The 22,153-nt window shown below is 37.6% G+C and overlaps 1 protein-coding gene across 1 annotated transcript in view; it reads left to right on the forward strand.

Annotated features, from left to right (window-relative positions):
* The window catches only part of SpRunt-1 (protein), a gene marked incomplete at its 5' end in the record, with an annotated part of 35,716 nt that extends 13,871 nt beyond the window's left edge, over positions 1 to 21,845 (forward strand). Inside the window, 2 exon segments of the mRNA NM_214614.2 lie at positions 2,060 to 2,245; positions 18,464 to 21,845. Of these exon segments, the coding sequence (NP_999779.1) occupies positions 2,060 to 2,245; positions 18,464 to 19,332 (1,055 nt within the window).
* Positions 21,846 to 22,153: the final 308 nt, after the last annotated feature.

Raw genomic sequence — 22,153 nt, forward strand, 5'->3', positions numbered from 1 at the left:
GTTTTGGGTAGAATATATAAGGACTGGTACTGTTTCAAAACCTTTGGTCAGAAATGCTGTTTCATAGGTATTTGTTCACATCCACCACTCCCCCTCCCTCACCAAATTAAAACAAAATTGTGATTTTATTGGAACTGATCTAGGAAATGAAAAGTAGAACAGTTTTATCTCTAAAATAGAACATATGCCTTTATATTTGTTCAATGTACTGATTCATTTTTATTTGAATAAGTTTTATTCAAACATTTGTTTACATCTTGCATTTATGTATGCTACATAGTATCAAAATTAAATGCATTATGATAGAACATCTACACTTAAAATTCTCTTCTATCTACTATTTACATCAATTAATTATGGTATAGGATTTTGAAACTTGAGAATAGGATCGAGAGATTGATGTTGAGAGAGAGAGAGGGGGTGGGGGAGAAATAAATCTGTGTTCCCCATTAACAGGTTGTTGCACTAGATGGTAAAGCACTAATCTCCTTGCCAAATATTTTCTCTGCCCGAAATAACCCTCTGTTGGCTAAATTTGGTTGGACACTCAGTCAGCAATCACAGAGCTACATCATTCAGGAAAAAAGCTCAAGTTTGAATAGCTTAATAGGCTGATAACAGAGCTCTTTGAGTGTTTTTGCTTTGTTGTGATATTATATTTGAACTTGAGGGCCAGGAGAAGCAGTCTTCCATCTGCAAACAATCTAAAAGACAGATGATGTGAGGTGAAACACGTATACAGGAACTGAGTCCAGCGCTCTATGCATTTCCGCTGCGATGATTTGTGTAAAAGAAGTATTCTTCAAATGTTTTAAAATACTGGCCGCTGTCCAAATGTACTGATGACATAATTTGAATCTTTGTTTACTTTTCACATCAAAGTTAGTATGTTTAATATGGAGATATACTTGTTAAACAGAGAGAGAGAAACAATCTTTCATAAACCAAGAGAGAGCAAGGTTGTAGGTATATATTGTAAATCCTGGATGGTTGCCAATATTATGAGGATGCTGAATGTATATGTTTCAATTCTTTCTGTTTTGTTGAACTGTACAGTGCACTCTTCTGTCGTTCAGTACAATATAGATATAGATGTAGTGTACAGTTGAATGGTTTGCCTTGATCAAAAACCTCTCCCCTTCCTCAATAAATAGATTTTGTGCCCATTCCATGATAATTTATTATCATCATTTGTTTATATTCCTTGTATTTCATGTATTATAAAATTATGTTGTAATTCTCAGTATGATATACTCCTGTACCTCCACTAACCCCCGCTCCCCATATCCTTAAACATATCACAGAACACAGAGTTTCTTTGAAAACGGAAGTTTGCTTAAGAGTTTGTAATCACACGTTCAAACAGTGAAGTCCAAAGTAGAATCAACAGAAGCCAATAGTGGGTGCAACTTTGAGAGCAGTTAAAATCTTGAGGCCTACTTTAGGAAATAGATTAGTTTGTAGATTTATTGCCAAGATAAGATGGAGATCGGTATTGAAGAGCCTTCCTGTGTTTGAACTTTGTTTGAAAGGACAACATGGGGTGTAAACAGTTCTATTGATGCTTTTTTTAATTGAAAAAAAAAGATTAACTTACAGGTATCCATTAATCTTGTAGCCTATATGCTCTGTGTATGGATTCTAAAACTAGAAGTTTGATGGCATCATCTGTTAAGAGCAAGAAGGGCATTGAGTCTTCTGTTTTTCCACACAGAGTTTAATTGCCTTCTGGCTTTAAGCAGCCAATATTTTTACCAGTGATACGGATAATACCAACAATTTTTAGCAGTAATGATTGCAATAGTAAACTTGAAGTAAATACATTGTAGTTACGCATCCCCTACCCACAAATTACAAGCTTCATCAATATGGTGTTTCTGCGTAAGATAATTTCTTTTAACGTGATACCATGATACAGTGTACCTGTATATTCCAATATTCAATAGCAACACAAACAATGCTGCACTTGATGTAAGAGTTGAACCAAGCAACATGTTTTTAAACACTTTTTTACAATTTGTTAACAATTTCTTCTATCTTTTTCTTCTTCTTCTTCCAGGACCCAAACCTAAGGACCAGGAATCTCGTCTGATGCCCCCTCCCATCATCAACACCGGCCACCCTCATCCCTTTGGTGAGATCAACCCCCATCATCCCAACCATCACATCGGAAGACAGCAGTCGTATCAGAACCAGGGGCGCATGCCCAGATCATACCCTCTCAGTCCTACTTCGGGATCCTATGGTAAATATATTCTCACCTGCCTTAAGAAAGATAGAAAAATTGTATGAGTTGACTCTCTTCTGGGTCCCAACAGACGGAATCACTTTCTGAAATGTCATAACATTGCTTAGATTCATCAACTTCTGGAATATTCTCAACCCAAAAGTGGAAAACAAAAATTTCGCCTGCTTGGAGTCACAGGGGTGTTCATTATATGTTAAAGTACTGATATAATGATTTACCGTAGTGCTCTCATTGCTCCAACCAGGCTTTGAGATTGACTTAATTAATAGTTACATTTAAAGAGAGGATTGGGCAAAGTGTGAACACTGTCTGAAAAATTAGGGAACACCATGGGAGTGCTTAGCTTGGAGCACTTTTTAGGAGGAGGATGAGGAGGAGAGAGGAGGAGAGAGAGGGAGAGATGTAGATGGAAAGTGTGCAATGTGTAGTGTGCTAACATGAATCTGCTCTCATGTGCTGATTATGCAGGGTAAGGTCCCGACAGAGATGAACGTACGGTCATTGACACACGAGGGGGGGAATGCACACTGATGGTGATGTTTTTGCTTTGAATTTTTATGGAAATTCTAGTTTTTTTGGCGATTGTTTTTTGGGAGAATGAAGAGAGGAAGACCAGTGACCATGCGGGAGGATGGAGGAAGATTTGTTTTGTAATGGATCCTTTGTTTCTGTTTTGGTATGATTATGAAGCAAAATGTAATAAATACCAAATAGCTGCAAAAAGGCTTCGAAGCTTAAAAAGTGCAAATGAAATGAAAGAATTTCAAGTTAGAGATTGGCGGGATGCTATCAAGAGGGATACATTAATGCGATTAGATAAGGATAGATAAGTAGCAACATGAGCAACATACAGAGAGTGTGTATATGATGAAGATGGATTGAAGGAGTAGTGATAAGGGATACTAGAAATAGGAGACATCCGATGAGTCATTATTGGAAGTTGTTTATGATGCATTTCATGAAGGAATAATCAGAAAAATTGTTTCAAATTAGGTTTCATTCCTTATTACCCCAATTTTTCATAATATAGAGAGGGAGACCTGAAAACAGCTATTATAATCTGTTGTGAAATTCATTTCCAGATTTCTAACAAAAATTCATGTACCCGTAAACCAATCAATTAATAGCCAATGGAGATATGCAGATGAAACTTTTCTTTCTTCTGGAATCGGTGGTTCAGTTTTGAATATGAAATCCATAAAGTTAAAAATTGATTTCAATCGGTATTATGCTTAAATATCACAAAACACAGAAAGATTTTAAGGATGGCTTTGTCTGCCTTCGTACCAGGTGGCAATCCATTGACGTTATGGTTTTGCTAGCTGCGGTCTGACTACTCAACAAGTCAGAAATTACTCTAAACAACAACGAAAACAAGAGATGAGTGAAAATATGATAAAGAAAAGAGAACAAAAATACAGGACATGGATTAAGATGGACAAACATATGGAGAGACATTGTGAAGCCATTGTTTCTCTTGTCTGTAGCCGAAAGCAAAAATCAATTTGAGTGTGGAACATAAGCGCTGAGCCTGGCGGAGTGCTCTAGAGATGCGTCTGATTAGTCGGAAGGAATCTTCAGTCTGTGGTCACCAAATTTCATTTTGTTTTGATTTTTCCACACCAACATTTCTTCTACGATCAATCGCTGGACTTTGAACCAATTACGCAAGACAATGGCGCGCTGTTGTCTCCCCAGTTTCCAATGACAATGTTTCCATCTCGAGTGTTTTTCTTCTCCGTCTTTTTTTTCTGCGATCTAGCCTGTATTCGTTTCGTTTCCTTTCCAACATCCTTTAGGCTGGGTGTTATTCTTTGGCGAAACAGATGCAGAAATCGAGAAGAACATGAGAATCAGTCGACGCAATGGCGGTGGCTTAATGCTACTAAATGTCACCGCTGTCTGCTACACGTGTGGAGGTGGTGCTGATATCGTTACAAAGCTGCAACCCACTTCTCTCTCGATTCCCTCTTTGGAATATTCCTTCTTGTACTCTCAGAGTATTTAGTTATTCCAGGCTTGACAGGAAAGGGATTGGGCTGAGATAGTTCTACTGATGCCAAACTAACACCATTAATGGGAATATAATGTCACAGAATATTATTTTTTCTAACAAATTATTGTGGCTTTGATACTTTATTCTTGGAATAAAATTGTTTAAATGTTAACAGAATATATCTTTCCCTCAAAAAAGGATTATACTTCGTATTTAGTACAATATATGAAATTAAAAAAAATGCTATTTATTGCCTGCTGTCAGCTCCATTAGTTTGAGCATGTTTTCAATCATCATCTTGTGAAATCACACTCTCTTGTCAAATTAAAAGAAAAATAATAAATACTAGTGCTACTTGGAGGTGTATCTCTCTTGTGCTGACAATTCTTATTGTCCATCTCATGAAGAATAAGGGCATAGTAGATTTTCGATTAGCAGTTACCTGGTAATGGTAAAAGGGCGAAAGGGCGAAAGTAGAGGGTGGGTTGAAACAGCAACGGCAGACGAAAATATAAACTTACGAGGTGACAAATCAAACATCGTTGCTCATCCTTGAAGGGAGCTGGGAAATATCAATTCTTAGCTATATTCTCAGGGCACGCCTCCTGTAAAACCTATTTTTGCACCTGATAATTTTGGCACCCTTCCTCATGAGAAAGTATGAAAAGTGGGTTAGGTGCTGTCAAGGAGAGTTATGTCTTTCTGGTTCAAGATAAGGGCACATATGTTCACTATGCAACCACATTATGACTGGTCACTAGGCGGAGGCTCAAAAGAATCATCAAGATTTGTGAGCAAGAGTTCAGACCTTTTCGTTGATTGGCAAATGTCCAGGAAAGTCACCAAGTAATGTAGTAGGCTACCGTTTTTTGCACTTGGCATGTTTTCAGAAAATTGTATTTTTAAAAGATTTTACAAGTTTATACCTTTTTTGAGAGTTTTGTTTTCCTCCTTTAACCTATTGAATACTTTGTTTGGTTTAATTTATGTTAATGCATTTTCATCTCTGATGTCTTAGAGAATGCGGTTGGGGATTTATTCTATAACAAAAATTCATAGAAATTCCCCTACAGTGAGTGCAATCTCTTTCATGGTTATTATCAAGTGACATTCTTCAAGCCATCAGTTGAAAAATGACACCTTCCCATCCGATGTGAATTTGAGCCCTGATTAGCATCCCTATGATGAATTGCATGTCCAAGTCAAGAATCTTGCATGGGGAATGAGAAAAATATGGCCATATCCACCCCCTCCATCACATCTCCATTTTCATGAGTCCCTAGCTTCTACTTCTAATGGCCATAGCTGGATCCCATGACGCTCTTGGCATAAATCACTTGAGGCACACACAGTGTCCCCCTTTCCTCTAGCCAGTCACGTCACGATTCCCTGATTGTATAATAGCCACCCCCGTCCATTTAGGCATTTAGGACCGGGTTCACATGAGAGCCGTACGTCTTCCAGGAGAGTGCGCGAGCGTCAGAGCGTACCGTCTCCGCAGGCCAATTTGCCGGGCGCTTGCCTACCCTTTGCCCCTACCCTCGGAACGGCAACAAGCGAGTAATTTCTCGTTCTTTTGTTGGTCCGCGTGGCTCCCTTTCGTCGCGGCTGAGGAGGCAGAGAGGAGATTGGCCCCAAACCTCTCTTTCCAATGGGTACCCTTTGCTATTCCTTTCGCCTCATTGCACAGTAACATACACCCTTGTATTACCCTTCTACGCTCCCTACCTCCCTACCTTTCTCTCTCTCTCTCTCTCTCGCACAAAGCAACCGGAAATGGACTTCTGTGGGTCTCCCCTCTCTTTCACACCAAATCTTCATAATTAATGAAGCTTCCAGGGTCGCTTTGATTGTAAGTGTATGCTGCTTGGTGTGAATAGAGGTCCTCTTTTCTTATTCATAATTGTGATTATTTTCATTGATACCGATCAAGAGCCAGACTCTTTCACCTACCAGACATCTGGAGTACAATTTCTATCATTTTTTTTTTCGGGCGGGGGAGGGGAGGGGACAGAAATAATTGCTCATATGGCAGGATGCATACACAATTATAGACAGGATATATTCATCATTCTTAGACCCAAAATGGTAGTCAAGAATGGCAGGTCTGAATGAACTTTTCTGCTCCTGATTAATAGACTCAATCACCTATTGTGTCATTATTGAAGTGCACTTTTTGTGTCACTTCCTGTTTATGGAATTTAAAACTTTTTATCCACAAAAACTATTGTGCTCTGAGTATGAAAATGTCTCGGGAACATGATAAATGGGTGTTTTAAAACTGTTTTTGCTTTATTGATTGATTCAATAACATAACAATAAGCCAGTTATATCCAGTCCTTAACCTACATCCTTTGTTTTGGACTGAGGGACTTCCTCTCTTCCAAGATTTTGATAACCATATATGCACGGCAGAGCCCTAAAATAGCTATTCCAATTTGAAGGCTTTTAAAAATAAATGCAACAAAAACAACATTTTAATCTGCAAAGAAAACACAGGAATCCGGTTCAATGCCATTTGAATGTTCATGTTTGTTTTTGGAACGATACATTATCTGCATAACTGAATGTACTTTGAAATTCAGCTGTAAAGTTGAAGGTATTGATAATAAAGAAAAAAAGAGGAGTTTGCATCAGAAGATTATGATGAAAAGGGTTCATAAAGTGACCATGTAATGATGCTTTGACTCTGACTCTCTCTTGAGAACCAGAAGGGGGTTATCTCACATTCTGTAACCCAGAGTTTATGTCCTTCTGGCTATTAAAAAGATAATTTAATACACTCAAAGAAAGAATCTGCTCAGCCTTCCTTCAATCCATACTAACAAAAAATCATCACTGGCAACAGACTTCAAGCAAATCTCCAGAAACATATATCCAAAAAAGTGCATTGTATATTTTCAGGCAAATAGCAATCTTAACTGTATCAAGCACTTTCTGATGCTATCTGCTTGCACTTTTTAAAGTGCAAAATACTTTGATTTCATCTCCCTGCATTTCTGTAAGTAAGCGCATGTTTGGTATTATAGTACAGTGACTCGGCTCCCGCTTTTTCTTTTCTTTTCTTGAAGCAGGCAGCAATTAAAGAACGTTGACCAAGCGAGTGCAATGAAGCGTGGTGTTAAAGCCAGTGATATGCTCATTTTAACTCTATATAATCGTCTGTTCAGATCCAGAAGGGCGTTAACTGTCTGTTCAAGTATATGAGTTAATGCTCTTTTGGCTCTATAACAGACGATATGATTACTGCACTTCTGCAGTTGATTATAACACTTTTTGCATTAGAGTTCTACACGTATGTCTTCGGCAGGCATAGACTTGTTGAAGTGAACATTCAAATACTCCATGATTCACACAATACAACATTACATTACATCTCCTTACTATCGTCGTTGTAGTGCCTGAAGGCCTTTCGTCTGTACTTTTATCAAGCCTTCAACCTATGAGATAACACATTTCATGAGCTTAATTACAAAGAATTACAATTAAATGTAATGGCTCGTATTATTAGGTTCCTATTAATGATATTAGGTTTCTATGTTACTTAGAAGGAAACATGAACAAGATTATGTAAGCAATAGGGAGAGGCAGCTTGTGGTTGGTTTCTTGTATTCTAATACTTTTATTAGCTCATCAAATTTTTCTAAGCCCATAATTATAACGGTGTTTAAATTAATACATGTACGTGTAAGGTCATTCACTTGACTTCATATCAAACTGTTTTTTCTAAATTTGTAATGACTCTTTTGGACATTTTGTACACTCTGTGGGAAAGAATTGGTTTACCATATGTGATCGAGAGTTGAAATTGTGTGATAATACTTCTTTTAATTAAACACGTATGACTTGTGACCTGTGATAAACCCACACTACATGTTCTCATACATGAATGTCATCATCATTTGACTACCCCTAGCTTGCATTGAAATTTGTGTTACCGGTATTTACAAATATTTTGGGGTGACTGATTGTAGATGTGAAATGTATGAAGTTTTGTAGCATTCAATATATGGCTCAAACACCAAACACATTGCTTTCAAGAGCTATAATTATGAATAACATTTAGAAATATATCATTTGCAAATCATTCTCTGGGCTTATGATAAGGCTACATGTACATGTATACTGCTAGTACCTATTGTAGTTTTTTTTTTTAATACAAGTCGATGACATACATTATCCTGTTAGGGGGATGGGTAAGGCCATGTTTTTTATTAATCATCATGAGATATGAGTTGACTTTCAATTGAATGAATTAAATGAGAGCTGATTGAGTACATGAAAGGAGTAGAAAGAATCCCTTGATGATCTAATGATGTTATTAAAAAAAAGAGAGGAAATGTTTGAATGGACTTTCCATTGACCAGAGTTGAATAGCCAGAGAGGGTCAGGCATCGGTCATTTTAGCAATGTCCGAGTTGCCATGTTTGCCAATAATTATTGTTCATATAAACACATTGCATAATATGCCCATAATGCCAAGTCCCAGTCGGCCTTCAGCTAGGGCTGTGCTTCAGGGATTGTGCCGTTGATCGGCTACTCTACCATTGCTATCTGTTTGTGCAATACAATTTAATTTGTAGGACAAGTCCCAAGGTAATCCTAACAATCATAAACAAAATTTAATTTCTCTGGGGTCAGGGTATCTTTTTTTGGTAAGAGGGTCCTAATTTATTTTAAGGGGTTTTTGTGCATTGGGCCTCAGCTAAACTTTTATTTTTTTCTTCATTTTGAGGAACCTAAAATTAAGATTGGTTGCCCATGTTCACTGTCTCTCTATTCGTGTTGAGCCCTGCCTGCTAGAGCTTTAATCAGATGAGTAGAATTATGCCTGTGATGAGAATTTATATTTATATATAACTTATCATCCTTTGATTATGAATGTTTTCCACAAACCAAACAAATACCTTGAACTTGACCTGGAGATGACTGATTACTAAGTTCAAATACATTGGCTACATGCCATTTTGTCTGATGTTTTCAGTAAAACGATAGAACTTTCGGTCGTTTCTCGGTCACCCTCGTAGCAGCTGAGGCATCGGTTGTTTGCCATTTTGTCTGATGTTTTGTTCAAAACGATGGAACTTTGGGTGGTTTCTCGGTCGCCCTGCTAGCAGCTGAGGCGGCGTCGTTCATGTGAACTTATAGTTTTAATCCTGCGAAAGCCAGGGCCAAGGCTGTAAGCTCACACGCTGGACAAACGTCTATGTCTTGAGCGGTGAGTGCTCTTGAAGGTTGACGAAAAGATGCAGTCATTCCTGGGTTGCCTCGCAGCCTGGCTGATGCGTAAAACCACCTCTTGTGATTTTCGACCCAGCACAAGAGGAATCAAGGGAGTATGAACTTGAGCAATGAGATCTCCAGAATTAGCCATATATGTTGTTTATTCAAGACATTTTAAATAGTATTGAATCTGCACCTGCTTGCTAGTAACATAGATTAGGTAGAATGAGGAAAGACGATGGATATTTACATTAACCCTTTGACAAGCCAGGTTCTAAAGACAACCCTGATATTCTTGGAGCCAAGCCATGGTATGCCAGGATCGGTTATGCCTTCTGCAGCCTGACGATACCTTGGTATGCTACTTCCATAAAACCTTTTTGGTCATGACCTAGTGACAGTGACCCCACATATGGACGTGGATCTATTGAGTGTGAAATGATAGATGATTATAAGAACTCCCCATTTTGTCACCTTAATAACGATGTTTTAAATGAGAGAATTTCCTGAGGGGAATCTTTGTTGACTACCTTGCAGTGCTGTAGGTCAAGATCGCCCGATGCTGCCGATGACAGCAGTGCTTTCATAGGGGAAGGCTGTTAGCCTGTTACCGTCATAAAAAGAGTTCTTTAACCTTCAACTCTACTACCATCCATGGCTAATAGATTAACCTTGCATTGGGAGGCAACCTTGGTGTAGGGTATAGAAGGAGAAAGGGAAAGAATAGCTGAAAGTCAGTCTCGATTGCTTGCCCATCACGGTGATACCCGTTTGCTAATGAACCATTTGCGTCATTTCATTTGCAATAATGTCCCCGTTGACTGATGTGTTGTTAGCGCTGGATGAACAGTTTGGACTGGACTGGGAGGTAGAGAGATTGATAGGTGAATGGCTGACTGGCAGCCTGGCAGGGTGATCACAATAACTGATTGGATTCTCACAGACTGAGGGTGAAAATAGAAGGACAATGTGGACTACAAGTTCATCAGCAGAAAAGGTGGAAGGGAAGAGACTAGAAATGAGAAAGAGAAGGGAGGGGGAGAGGTGAGATAGGGGAGAGATGGAGAGAAACTGGAAGACAGAGAGATGGAGACAGAAAACAAAGAAAAAGGGAGACAGAGAAAAAAGATCGAAAAAAATAGAAAGAGAGAGAGAGAAATTTACGACTGAGACAATTTCCTGCACTCGTTTATGTTATCTACTTTTATGTAAAAGCATGCTTGTATTTCTAGATTCAAAGAAGATACATGTGACTGAGAAAAGAGACAGGCAGTCTGTCACGGAGAAGACGTGGGAGAAAGAAAAGATTTTCAAAAAAAACATTTGTTATCTTTGCTATCTCATCTTCTTCTTTTTTTGTCGTGATATGGTAGTGTGGTGCTCAATTACTTGTGGCACGCAATCATACAGAAATAACAACCCCACCACAAGCTTCTTCGAATATATGCAGGTACATCCACGCGCAAGTAGGCATTGTTGTTTTAGTGTATGTAAGAGATATTACATTAGACTGAATTTTACAGCTGCTGTGCCTTAATTTTGTTTTGTGCCGTGATTTATGGGCATTTTATGGTAAGTCTCTTGTAGCCAATTATAAGTTGAGCTTGTGTGTATTCTCCAGCTCGATATGCTGATCATATTAAAAATCTCTCTTTTATTCAAATTATTAAGTTAGGATATTTGAATAGTTTTTTTTGTTAATTCTCTGATGCCACAAAACCACTTCCAAATTGATTCATTTCTTTTCAGGGTTGTGGTATTTGAAAGACTGAAAGAAAAGCTCAAATACATTGTAAAAAACATAAACTCTTTTTAAAGGTTGTAATAAAGTACACTGCAGATCTGTAAGTGAAATCTTTATTGTAACATGAAAGAAATGGGTTTATTGAAGATTGTCAGAACGGCAGCCTGCAGACCCAGCTAAAGAATAAACATTAAACAGAGGCTTCTGGTGCTTGATATTAATGAAAAAAAATCATTTATTGAAAAACATAGAGAATTATCTAAAACTATTGTTCTTGTCAAGCTATAAAAACTGTCCTTTCAATATTTCACTTGTGATCACAGAATTTATTAAGTTTGCACGGCTAGTTTTCCCAGCTTTCCTTAGGGTTGAAAATTTTGTTCCTTTTCTTTGGCCCTAATTGTCATATTTCCCCCGCTCCTCAACTTAGTAATAGAAATAAAATAAGTCTTAACTCTGTTTGCTGGTTCTTTGAACTGGCCTACTGCAGGTATGTCCATGTAGGCTTAAGTATGCAGGGGATAATTATTGTTTATTCAGAGCCAAAAGGGCCTTAACTCAGTGTTTAAGTATATGAGTTAACGCTCCTTTGGCTCCCAACGGGCGATATGTCGGTTCGCAAAACCAGTGACAGAATATTTGATGCTTGTTGCTTCATACTGTATGTTCATGATACGCCACCCTCCCCCACTCTATCCCTCCTCCCCCCCCCAAAAAAAAGAAGTAAAAATGGAGATGCTGTAGGTGGGGTGGAGTGGGTAGAGGAAGGGGTATGAGAAGAGAGACAATCCGTACCTTCTCCCAGTATTAGGTATCCGTCTTCATATTTTCTTTCTTTTCCCTTAAGTCCTGTTTACCTGTCTTCCGACCAGACAATGGCTATCAAATATCTCCCCACTTTAATGACTGATTCAATCAGATGAATAATAGAACGTAATTGGAACCCGCCATCCACCATTACAAAAATGTTCAAGAAGAAGAGAAAATAGAAAGAGGAGACTTTCATGATGTCTTGCAACGCGACTCCGGTTTCCTCTTCTCAGTCCTAGAGACGAGATGCTTTCACAGTGCATTCCCACTGTCTCTACCTTAATGGTTTAGTTCACACCATAAGATGTGCGTCCTGTTGTTTGTTCTCTTGTTTCTCTTGCTGTGGTGTTACTGTGGTGTAATTTGACACGTTTCTAACGTATCTTCAGAACAGTACAAACATAGCTACAGCCACAATACCCTTCTTGAATGTTTTCAACAGCCCCCCCCCCCCCCCCATTTTTGTCTCTCGAGTGTCTTGCTTTTCAAGTTTAACCATTTCACACAAATTAGTTTCTTGAGAAATATTGTCAAAATATGGCTACAGTTAATGTTACATTAATACATTTCGTCCTTGTTTTCACGAAGTGACGGTAGTGAGGAAAATCGTAACGCAAAGTGAATGCAATTTTTTTTCACTACCGTCACTTCGTGAAAACAGCGACGATTTAGAGAAGAATTATCAATATTGATATATGGCATAATTCATTTTTTACATGTTTGGAGGAAAAAAATGCCCTCCCTCCAACGAATAAAAAATGTTTCCTTTTGAGGTTCATATTAAAGGTCATGGCACTGATCTGTATTAAGGCATACATTTTGTTTCCTCATTATCGATATATAATTTAATTTGAACAATTTGATTTAATGGATAACACAGACATTTTAATTTTTGATGATGTATTCACGTAGATATACCCAGGGTTGAAAGCGGATGTTATTGCTATTAATTCTAAATTTAGAGAACAAGTTTTGTTGAATAATGAAATAATAACTTCAAGTGAACTTACATCAATAATTATTGTTGAAAAGAATCATTTAGCATGGGATAGAAAGCAGACAAGGAATAAAAGTAACAATTTAATCTGTGATATGAATTTATCTTCCTAGCTGCAATGAGGACCTGGAAAAACTACTAAATCAAATGTTAAGATATAATATTATACAACTGTAATATAGTGTTTCATCCGGCATTGCAGTTATAGCTCTCTATAGAGCTTTCCCTCCACAAGCCAATATTTTGCGATCGATCGGCGAGAGCAAAACCATGAAAATTGCCCAAATCCATTGCGTGTTTAGACCAAATCAAGATGGAATTAGATGTTGGGGGAAATCTGTCGGTGAAATGAGAAAGGGATACGAGTGTGTGTACTAAACGGCTGATCAATATAAGTGAAGATTGTGGTGGGATTCCATTGATTTCAGTCGGTCAATGACACACAATTAAAGAATTGCATCTCTCTATCTCTCCCTCTCTCTCTCCTTCTCTCTTTCTCTCTCTCTCAGCCAGAGATTCTTTTATCATTCCGACAAATCTGGGAGTCTAATTTTCTCCAAAGTATTATCAAATATTAAACCGTTTTGTCTTCTCCTCTTCTTATGACAACAAGAACAGAAATACACTCAGCGGCCTATACTGTTTTCAACCTAGGAGCTTGAAGATGTGCAGATTTGTTATAATAATCTTGCATGATAGATATTCTGATGATTTTGATTCAAGACTTTTAAAAATTTGATATAAAGATTCCACAAAAATATTTCAACATTATAACAATCTTGTATCCTGCATCAGACGAAACAACAAATTTCAAAAAGGGATATGATGATTAATCTGTCTGTATTTTTTTTTTTAAAGACATAGATATAAACAGATTTTATGTATCCACTTATTCTTTTTGTTTTTTTGTTGTTGTTATTATCATTAGCATTTTTTGTTTGTATGCAAGAACTGTTATGAAGTAAAATAATGTGTACATTTTAATAAAAGCATTTTCTTCAATTTAAATTGAGTTCTTCATCACTGGATGATTTCTTCTCAATTCATTTTGAAATACAAATTTAAAAACCAGAAAGCATTCATCTGAGATTGACAGTAAAGCCTTGGAAGGTCTCTTCCCTCTCACTTGTAAGGATATCTAATCAGGAATAGGGATAGCCCATGCAGGTTGACAAATTGGATTCCCTTTCCGCCCTTCCAGACATAACTAGCCTTGTTGAGTTGTTGAGTTCTATGAACTCTGATGCCCGAGAAAAATTCAAACATCAAATGTATGACATTCTTCAAAATGTTGGAGATCAGTGTTTATTTATCATTTTCTTATAATAATAATAATAATAATGTGTCTTGTTTACCCAGGGTAGCCTCATCAGTATACAAACTGTTCCCTGAGGGCCCTGCAATCATATCAATATCATTACCCTAGCTTATGATTTCAATAGGTCTTGAATGGATAATATTGGTTTACGGTTTGGTAAAATTTGTTTCCTGAAGTATTAATAGAATGCTGCATATAGAGCACATTCTTTTTCAAAGTAGTCTGGTCTCCATTTAGATCTCATGACAGAGTCTTGATCGACAATAAATAATACCTCAAAATTCAAGATTGTTCATATTGTCTTTTTTTTGTAGTATTGTAATGATTGGATAACTGTATTCTGTAAGAAGGTTATTTTCAAAGAACAAAAAGTTACTATCAAAGTTTTGATATCATTAGTGTCTTCATCATCTTGCGATTTTGACAGCATAGCTTTACCAAGTATAGTTGTCAGTGATTGGTTTGGTCAGGCCCTGGTTTGGTCAAAACAAATAGTCTTTTGCGGAAGTCTTATCAAGACTGCAGTAGGTGCTTGGTTGGAGTGTGACCTCAGACGAGGACAAGTCTGATTGGAGTGGTGTGGGCCCCCCTGCTAGACAGGATCTAGGTCCCTGAGGAGGGGGATGTGTCTGGTGTTTGGTCCCAAGAGAGGGGTCATCAGGGGCCAATTTACAGGGGAGGGGGAAGGGGAGGGTGGAGATGTACCTTTGACCTACTTGCAGGATGGCCTGTCTTGCAGACCAATGATGTTTGTAAGGTTGATACAGACAGTGACTAGAAGGAAATTTAAATGGCAATTTTGCCTTCCTTTGGACCATGCTTTGAGATAGAAACTATGTGCAAAGTCCATGCTTGCATTATGTGTTATTCACCTAGTTGCAAATAATGAAATTAAAACAATACTCCAATAGAACACAACTTCAATAATGATAATGTCTTTCTTATTTTTGCATACTGGATCACTGATAACTTATTATGTCTTTCAATTTAATTTACTGGATGGCTTTAACTTCTTGGTTTTCCCAATTTGGCTTGGTGAGATCTCATATTTATATAAGTCATTTTTTATTTTAATATAAGTGCTGCTTTCATGAATTAGTGAACTCATATGTTAGCTTTATTGGTTATGATCTAGCCTATGTCTATGGGGCTATCAGTTTTGGGATGACATCCTAGTCAATATTTTCTTCTGATCTGGAGGGGTGGTGGTCGGACAAACTCCTAGAATTATCTGACTTTTTGAAGGGTTAAGAAATCTTTTGATTATACCAATTCAATTATACCTTTAATACTGATAATCTTAAGAATTATTTTTAGCACTTTGAAATCCAAAGACGTCTCCCATACCAGCATGCTGCCTACCCAGCATGTATTTATTGTGCATTGGTATCAGGGGCATTATAGTGCAGTGCACTGTGTGCCTATACCCACACAATGCACTTACAGCTGGTGGCACTCTTGTCACTCACGCAACTCATGAATAATTCATGAGCCACCTCATTTACATACTGATTGACAGACGGCCCTACCACTTCCATGTGGGTGGGTGGGTGGAAGCAAAGATGATGGTGCTTCCATATGACTAAATGAGGGGTAATAGGAAATGTTTTTGTACCAATTTTTTTAATTTGATGATCAGCTGTGTAATCCAAGGTCATCAGACAATCGATTTGGGAACACTGTTATCTTGGAAATAAGTCACATGTCTTTCTTAAATATCTTGTTTTCGGTCCGTACCCATTTACTTCCTTCCGTTCCCCTCCGGATGTGAGTGATGATAGATCAATCCATGCATGACTAGCCGTCACATGTAGTGCGTTGTCCTTATACACAGGGTGAATACACATACACACACTGGGTTCTATTGTAATTGAATCCAAAGGATTTCTGTGTGTGTGTGTGTGTGTGAGGGCGATGAGGCAATAGTTTAGTTTTCCAAGAAACGTGTAGTCACTCCAGTGGTATGTTAGGGGTCAATAGCGCTCAGGAAGGAACACAGGAAGAAGCAAAGGGAAGGATAAAAGGCACTTGAGTTCTTTCCTTTTGAGAGCAGCGAAGACATGGTAATGAAAGGGTGTTTTAGTTTCAGGGAAATGCCTCCCTTTAATTCTAAAGGTTCATTGGATCGTTGATCTCATGAACTCAAGATGCCATGTATATGGCTAATTGGATTATCATAATCACATAAGCTGTTGGAAATTTATTTACTCATGAAAGAAAACTGAAGAATCGGTCACAGCAATCACCACTGGTATGATAAGAACAATAGTATACGTATACGTATATCTTTCTCAAATTTTACAAAGGAAATCACCTGTGTCACAGAATAAGTGATTCACACCAGAATGGTATGTCCTATTTTGGGCACAGAAAGTTTTTAAGTAGGTCCACTGAAACCAAGAGTGGGCAGTATACCATTCTGTTGGTGTGCTGATGTAAAACTAAAATCGGAGGAAATCACTAAATTCTCTACCCTTATTTGGGAAATACCCAAAAGAGAAACATGTATGAGATATCTTCAGTAATATTCAAAGACAAGACACCCTGTAAAAAAGGTGCACATACTACAGATTGACAGGAAAGTCACGTACATGAATTGAATGGAAGGCACAGAACCAGGACATGGAACTTGATTTCAGAGAAAAATAAACAGAACATTCAGACATTCATATATAGTTTAGGAGGATCAGAATGTCTTTACTTTTAATAGACTCCTCCAAGCAATTAATTCCTTTCCGAAGTCAATACATGGACCCCGATAACAAAGATTAAATCTTAATAAATTGTATAATTGAGGCACTTGACACTTGGACATGTAAACATGGGAAATGCCTTTCATTGATTTCAATTTCATCTTGTATCGTAACCTAAACTCATTTCTCAAGTGCCTACGTCGTAAACAATAATACTTTACACACCATTCACAACTTATCTGAATATCTGTACATCAGCCAAATGTCTAAAGCAGGAAGGCCGTAGTTTAGAATCAGGTTCTTTTTCAAACAAGGAACTTTAGATAGGGGAAACCCCATCGTTGTCCTGGAGTATGGTATGACCTACTTCTCGGCCTTTCTTGATTGGTTTCAAAATAAAACAACCAAAGGGAAGCAGGAAAGACAGGAATGCTATAGTACCAAGCAACGATATCACCATATATAATGCAATTATACAAGAAGTTGCATAATTCTGCTGGCTAATGGTTATTGTATCGGTGTATTTGATGCCCTTGTTACCCAGCGCTATTTACTTACCGGTAGTTACATCAGGAATACCAAAATGAGGTTTCCATTATGTATCCATTATGTATCGTTATTTATTTATTAATTATAATCAATTGGTATACTTGATTATTAATATATAATCAAATGGCACAAGAAAATGCAATCATATAATTTGAATTCATACATGTCAAATGGCATGCCAAACTTAAATTAATAAGCACTTGATATTTGGTGAGCATGATTTGCAGTATTATTCAATTTCCATTGAACCCAACAATCACTATCTTGGGTCCCTTGCAAACAAGGAGGACATTGTGTAGATGAATTACACAGTAACTCATACCATAAGCTATGATTCATATGCTGAAGCAGTAGAGATATATGTGAGAGGAGGTGGAAGAGGAGGAGAGAGAGAGAGAGAAAGGGGGAAAATAAAGGTTGAACTTTTGGCTGACCTTTCTAATGACTCATGTTGAGTGTGAGACATGGATCATGAGTTATCAGCTGTTAAATGACGATGTTCTTTTCAACTACTAATGTCACTATGTTGGGCTCTCTACACAGTCCTTTACCTGGGAAACATTTCCAGGTTCTGATGGGCATTTTATAAAAAAAAAGCGTAATTTGAAAGAATTAATAAACCTGTTCTGGGGAAAGGAACTGTTAAAGCACAGGTATTTATTTAGCAAGTTGCTCTCTAACATATTAATAGAATATATTAATTATGTTATATTCAGATATGTTCATCAATTGCTCAATTTCATTTTTTTTTAATGTAATTCAAATTCTGCTGAAGGAAACCCATAGTAGAATAAAAGGTCCCATTGATAGACCCCTTCATGTATGCAATTAAGTGTGCAATGATATTAACAGAGCTGTGTTTCTTCTTCTTTCTTCTTGCTACAGATAATATTCAGCATCAAGGGCAGGCTTCGAAGCCGTGGTCTTACTACAATCCTTACCAATCATCGGTCGCCCAACCCTCGGACACATCAATCCTCTCAGCACAGATCAAGACTGAACCTACGGAGCTTGCGTTGCTAGGTCAGCAGAACTCTACCCTTCAGCAATATCCCAAGCCTGATTCCCTCTACCCCACCTCCATCACCCGGTCCAGCGAGGTCCAAGACCCCCGCTTCGTCTACCCATCGACTCCGGCCGCCGTCAGCTCGGTATCATTCACGCCTTCTTCCATGTCAGTGCTGTCATCCGGGGTCGAATCACCGCGCACCATCTTGCCAATGACCCCCAATCCGTTCCCTCTGTCATCTCAAGATATCTTCTCAAGCTCCTCCACCGCCACGCCCGTCACTCTAACGTCGCCCCCTTACCTGCCAAACTCACCCCCCTACCCTCTCTACCCGCACCTCTACATGTCGTCTCCGTCGTCGCAAACCTACTACGATAGCTCACATCTACCAATGCTGCCATCGTCAACGAGACCGGAGGACAAGCAAGAGATCAAACATGATAACAGACCTGGGGAAGGCATCCCTCATATCCCTCATCCTGAGATGTCTCTGACGGTGGCTCTTAACTATGGTAGCCATCCTCAAAGCCAGATTGAACTCAATACAGCCAGGACCATGGGACAGAGCATGGGTGGGATGCATAACAGTGGGGTAGCGCTCATGCAGCAACATCGAAACCACAGCCCTGTCACTAACATCTCACCCATGCAACAAAGCATGGGACAAATGAATATCAACACCACCGTCGGACATTTACCCACCGTAGACGACTCAAGAAAAGAGGACGTCTGGCGGCCATATTGAATCCTAGAAGATCGTTGAGAAACTTTTGAGACTGTCTGTGTGAAGGATATGGACTCTATTTAATAGATTTGAAATCAGCGTATTCTCTGCAACACTGCTATGTACCTAGGTATTGATTCAGACTTGATGCAAAGTGGATTGCAGTGATCTGCATAAATGATGTGAGGTTTAACTCCTCAGCTTCTAATCATGTTGACTGGAGAAACACCATCCTGGCTCCTTAAAGTTTTATAATATTCATGATTCATTATTTCAATGTCATTCCATTCCATGTAGTCTCATGCACGTGTTTGTGTGTGTGCGTGTGTGTGAGCTGTATCATATTGCTTCACATTATCATCATCATCATCATCATTCTTGAATGAACAGAGGATTTATGGAGTGTACATAGTGAATTTTATGTACCATATAGTTCAAATGTGTGAGACGAAAGGCATGAATTGATATTGCAAGATTCATGTACAGTAACAATTATCTGCAATGCAAGATTCTACACCCTACTAAAGAAATATAACTCATGTTTTGGATGATTGTATTGTCTATTAAGAGTCTGAAAGGTATGAATTCATATGCTCTAACACAGAGTTAACGCCCTCCCGGCTCTCAACAGACGATCACATGATAGACAAGCTTGTCACGAAACAAGAACAAATTAATACTCATTCATTGTAAATGTCGTAGTAGATATTATGAAGCTCACCTTCATGTACATACAGATACAGAAGTTTTCTTTCGTCTTCAAACTTGTAAAAAGAATGAAATGTGTGTTTTCATTATTGTGATAAGTACAGCAATGTTATCAAAGACCCTGTGCAATGAGTGAAGTGGATATTATCGAGACTCTTCATAAGAGTCGAGCGTGTATTTTTTTTAAAGGAAAGAGAACATATTTTGAATTTGTAAAATATGTGAATATTTTGACGATGGGGCTCCATGATGTGTATAAGTTTTTATTTTGATCAGCATTGATGTTACATAGAATGTCCCAAGATTTGTAAGTGTATGCAGTATGAAATATAGATAAGATATCTTAAATGGGGGGGGGGGGGGGGGGAGAAAATAGTAGGTGAGAACTGAAAACATAAACGTGCTTTTTAGCAGGGTAGATTTATGATTTGAGATTATGGTTTGACTATTGCAGTATGCTTGAAGTTTCAACTCGAAGAGGTTTTTGGTGATTTCCTTCCTTTAATTGCGGGAAATTTGTGGGTTTTTCATCTCAAAGGGACAATCTCTTTGTGAGACAACCATAATATATCTTAACTCAATATGTGTGGCAATGTTGGATCAAATTTTTTTTTTTGAGAGAGAGAGAGAATTACATGAAGGTATGTAGTTCTTGAAGTGTGGTACAAAGGTTCAACAAATTTGTTGGTTTTTTTTTTCAAATTGAAAAGATCTGTGTTAATTATTTTGAGATATCTGAAATGTTGATTATTCATATTCATATGCCAGTATACATTATGTATGTGACAAACTTTTCTTTCATATAGAATGGGCCTTTTTGCACAGTGTTACGCCAGCCTTAAATTTAAGTGATATTTTAATGATAATCCATGCTTTTTCAATTTATTCATCAACTTGCTGTCATTCACCGATGAGTTAAAAACTCAAATGTTCATTTTCATGTGGAAAAGTTAATTGTTTTGTAATTTATTCATATTCTTTCATCTTTTCATTACTTTCAATGATATTAATTTAGATCGAAATCAAGGTCGTAAAATGTAATGAGGTTTTCTTCGCCCATCTCTGATATTGTATAGTGCTTTGTAATGTAAACTTGTTCTTATCCATATACAACATCGCTGGACTTGTGTCATATTTCATGCATCAAATTGTAGAAATTAAACTATTATCTCCTTGAGGAACTACATTTATACAATCAAAACCCTTTTCCGTGATCTATAAATTCAAATATTGGAATCCACATATATTGGAACATGAATTAATCCTTAATTTATTGAAACATGAATTAATCATTGGTCAATTCAGCAAACTATTTAAATTTGTAATATATTCCTAACCACATTCTCTTCAGTGAGGCAATAGATATTTATTGGTAGCAAACAGTTATTTATACATCATATTAAACATGCCACCTTTGCCTTTTATAAAATAAATTAATTCATCTGATCATTTTTACAATGTAGTCCCAACATTCCAAAAAATTTGATATGTTTTGCCCTTGTATTTTGCGTGCCATTATCAGATGAGAAAATAATCCATTTCCTTTACAGAAGTCACGGATGTGGGATGAATAAAAGAAAATGAAAATGTCAAATATGTTTCTTAATGTAATTTTAATACTGATGTGTGGGTTGTATTAAACCTACACTTTAGATATGTGATGAATTTCTTTTCTTTGTGTCTTTATTTATTGAAACCTGTAAAAGGTAGTGCAAATGAATTATTATGAGGTCCATAGTAAGGTTGTATTCCATGTGTTAATAATCAGCTTCGTTTTGTTATGTTTGTGATTTTTACAGGGATTAAAACACTCTGTTCACTTTGAAGAATATGTTGTCTGTGCTAATCTTTGTTTTGTGTTTCTTATTATCATCATAAAGATACAAAGTATTGTATACAAGCTTCGACCAAAAACCTGTTATGGAGCAACAAAATATAATTGCTTACGCTTCTTGTGAAATCAACAAAATAATTTTTCAAAAAAGACAGAGAATAGGGAGTTAGAAATCGTGAGAGAGAATTAGAGAGAGAGGGGGAGGGAAGAGAGGGGGAGAGGGGGAAAGGGGGAAAGGGAAGAGGGAAGAGGGAGAGAGAGAGAGAGAGAGAGAGAGCGAAGCGGGAAAAGAGCGAGAGA

The sequence above is a fragment of the Strongylocentrotus purpuratus genome, unplaced genomic scaffold, assembly GCF_000002235.5.
Source record: "Strongylocentrotus purpuratus isolate Spur 01 unplaced genomic scaffold, Spur_5.0 spur5_scaffold_21, whole genome shotgun sequence".
In the NCBI taxonomy this organism is placed as follows: domain Eukaryota; kingdom Metazoa; phylum Echinodermata; class Echinoidea; order Camarodonta; family Strongylocentrotidae; genus Strongylocentrotus; species Strongylocentrotus purpuratus.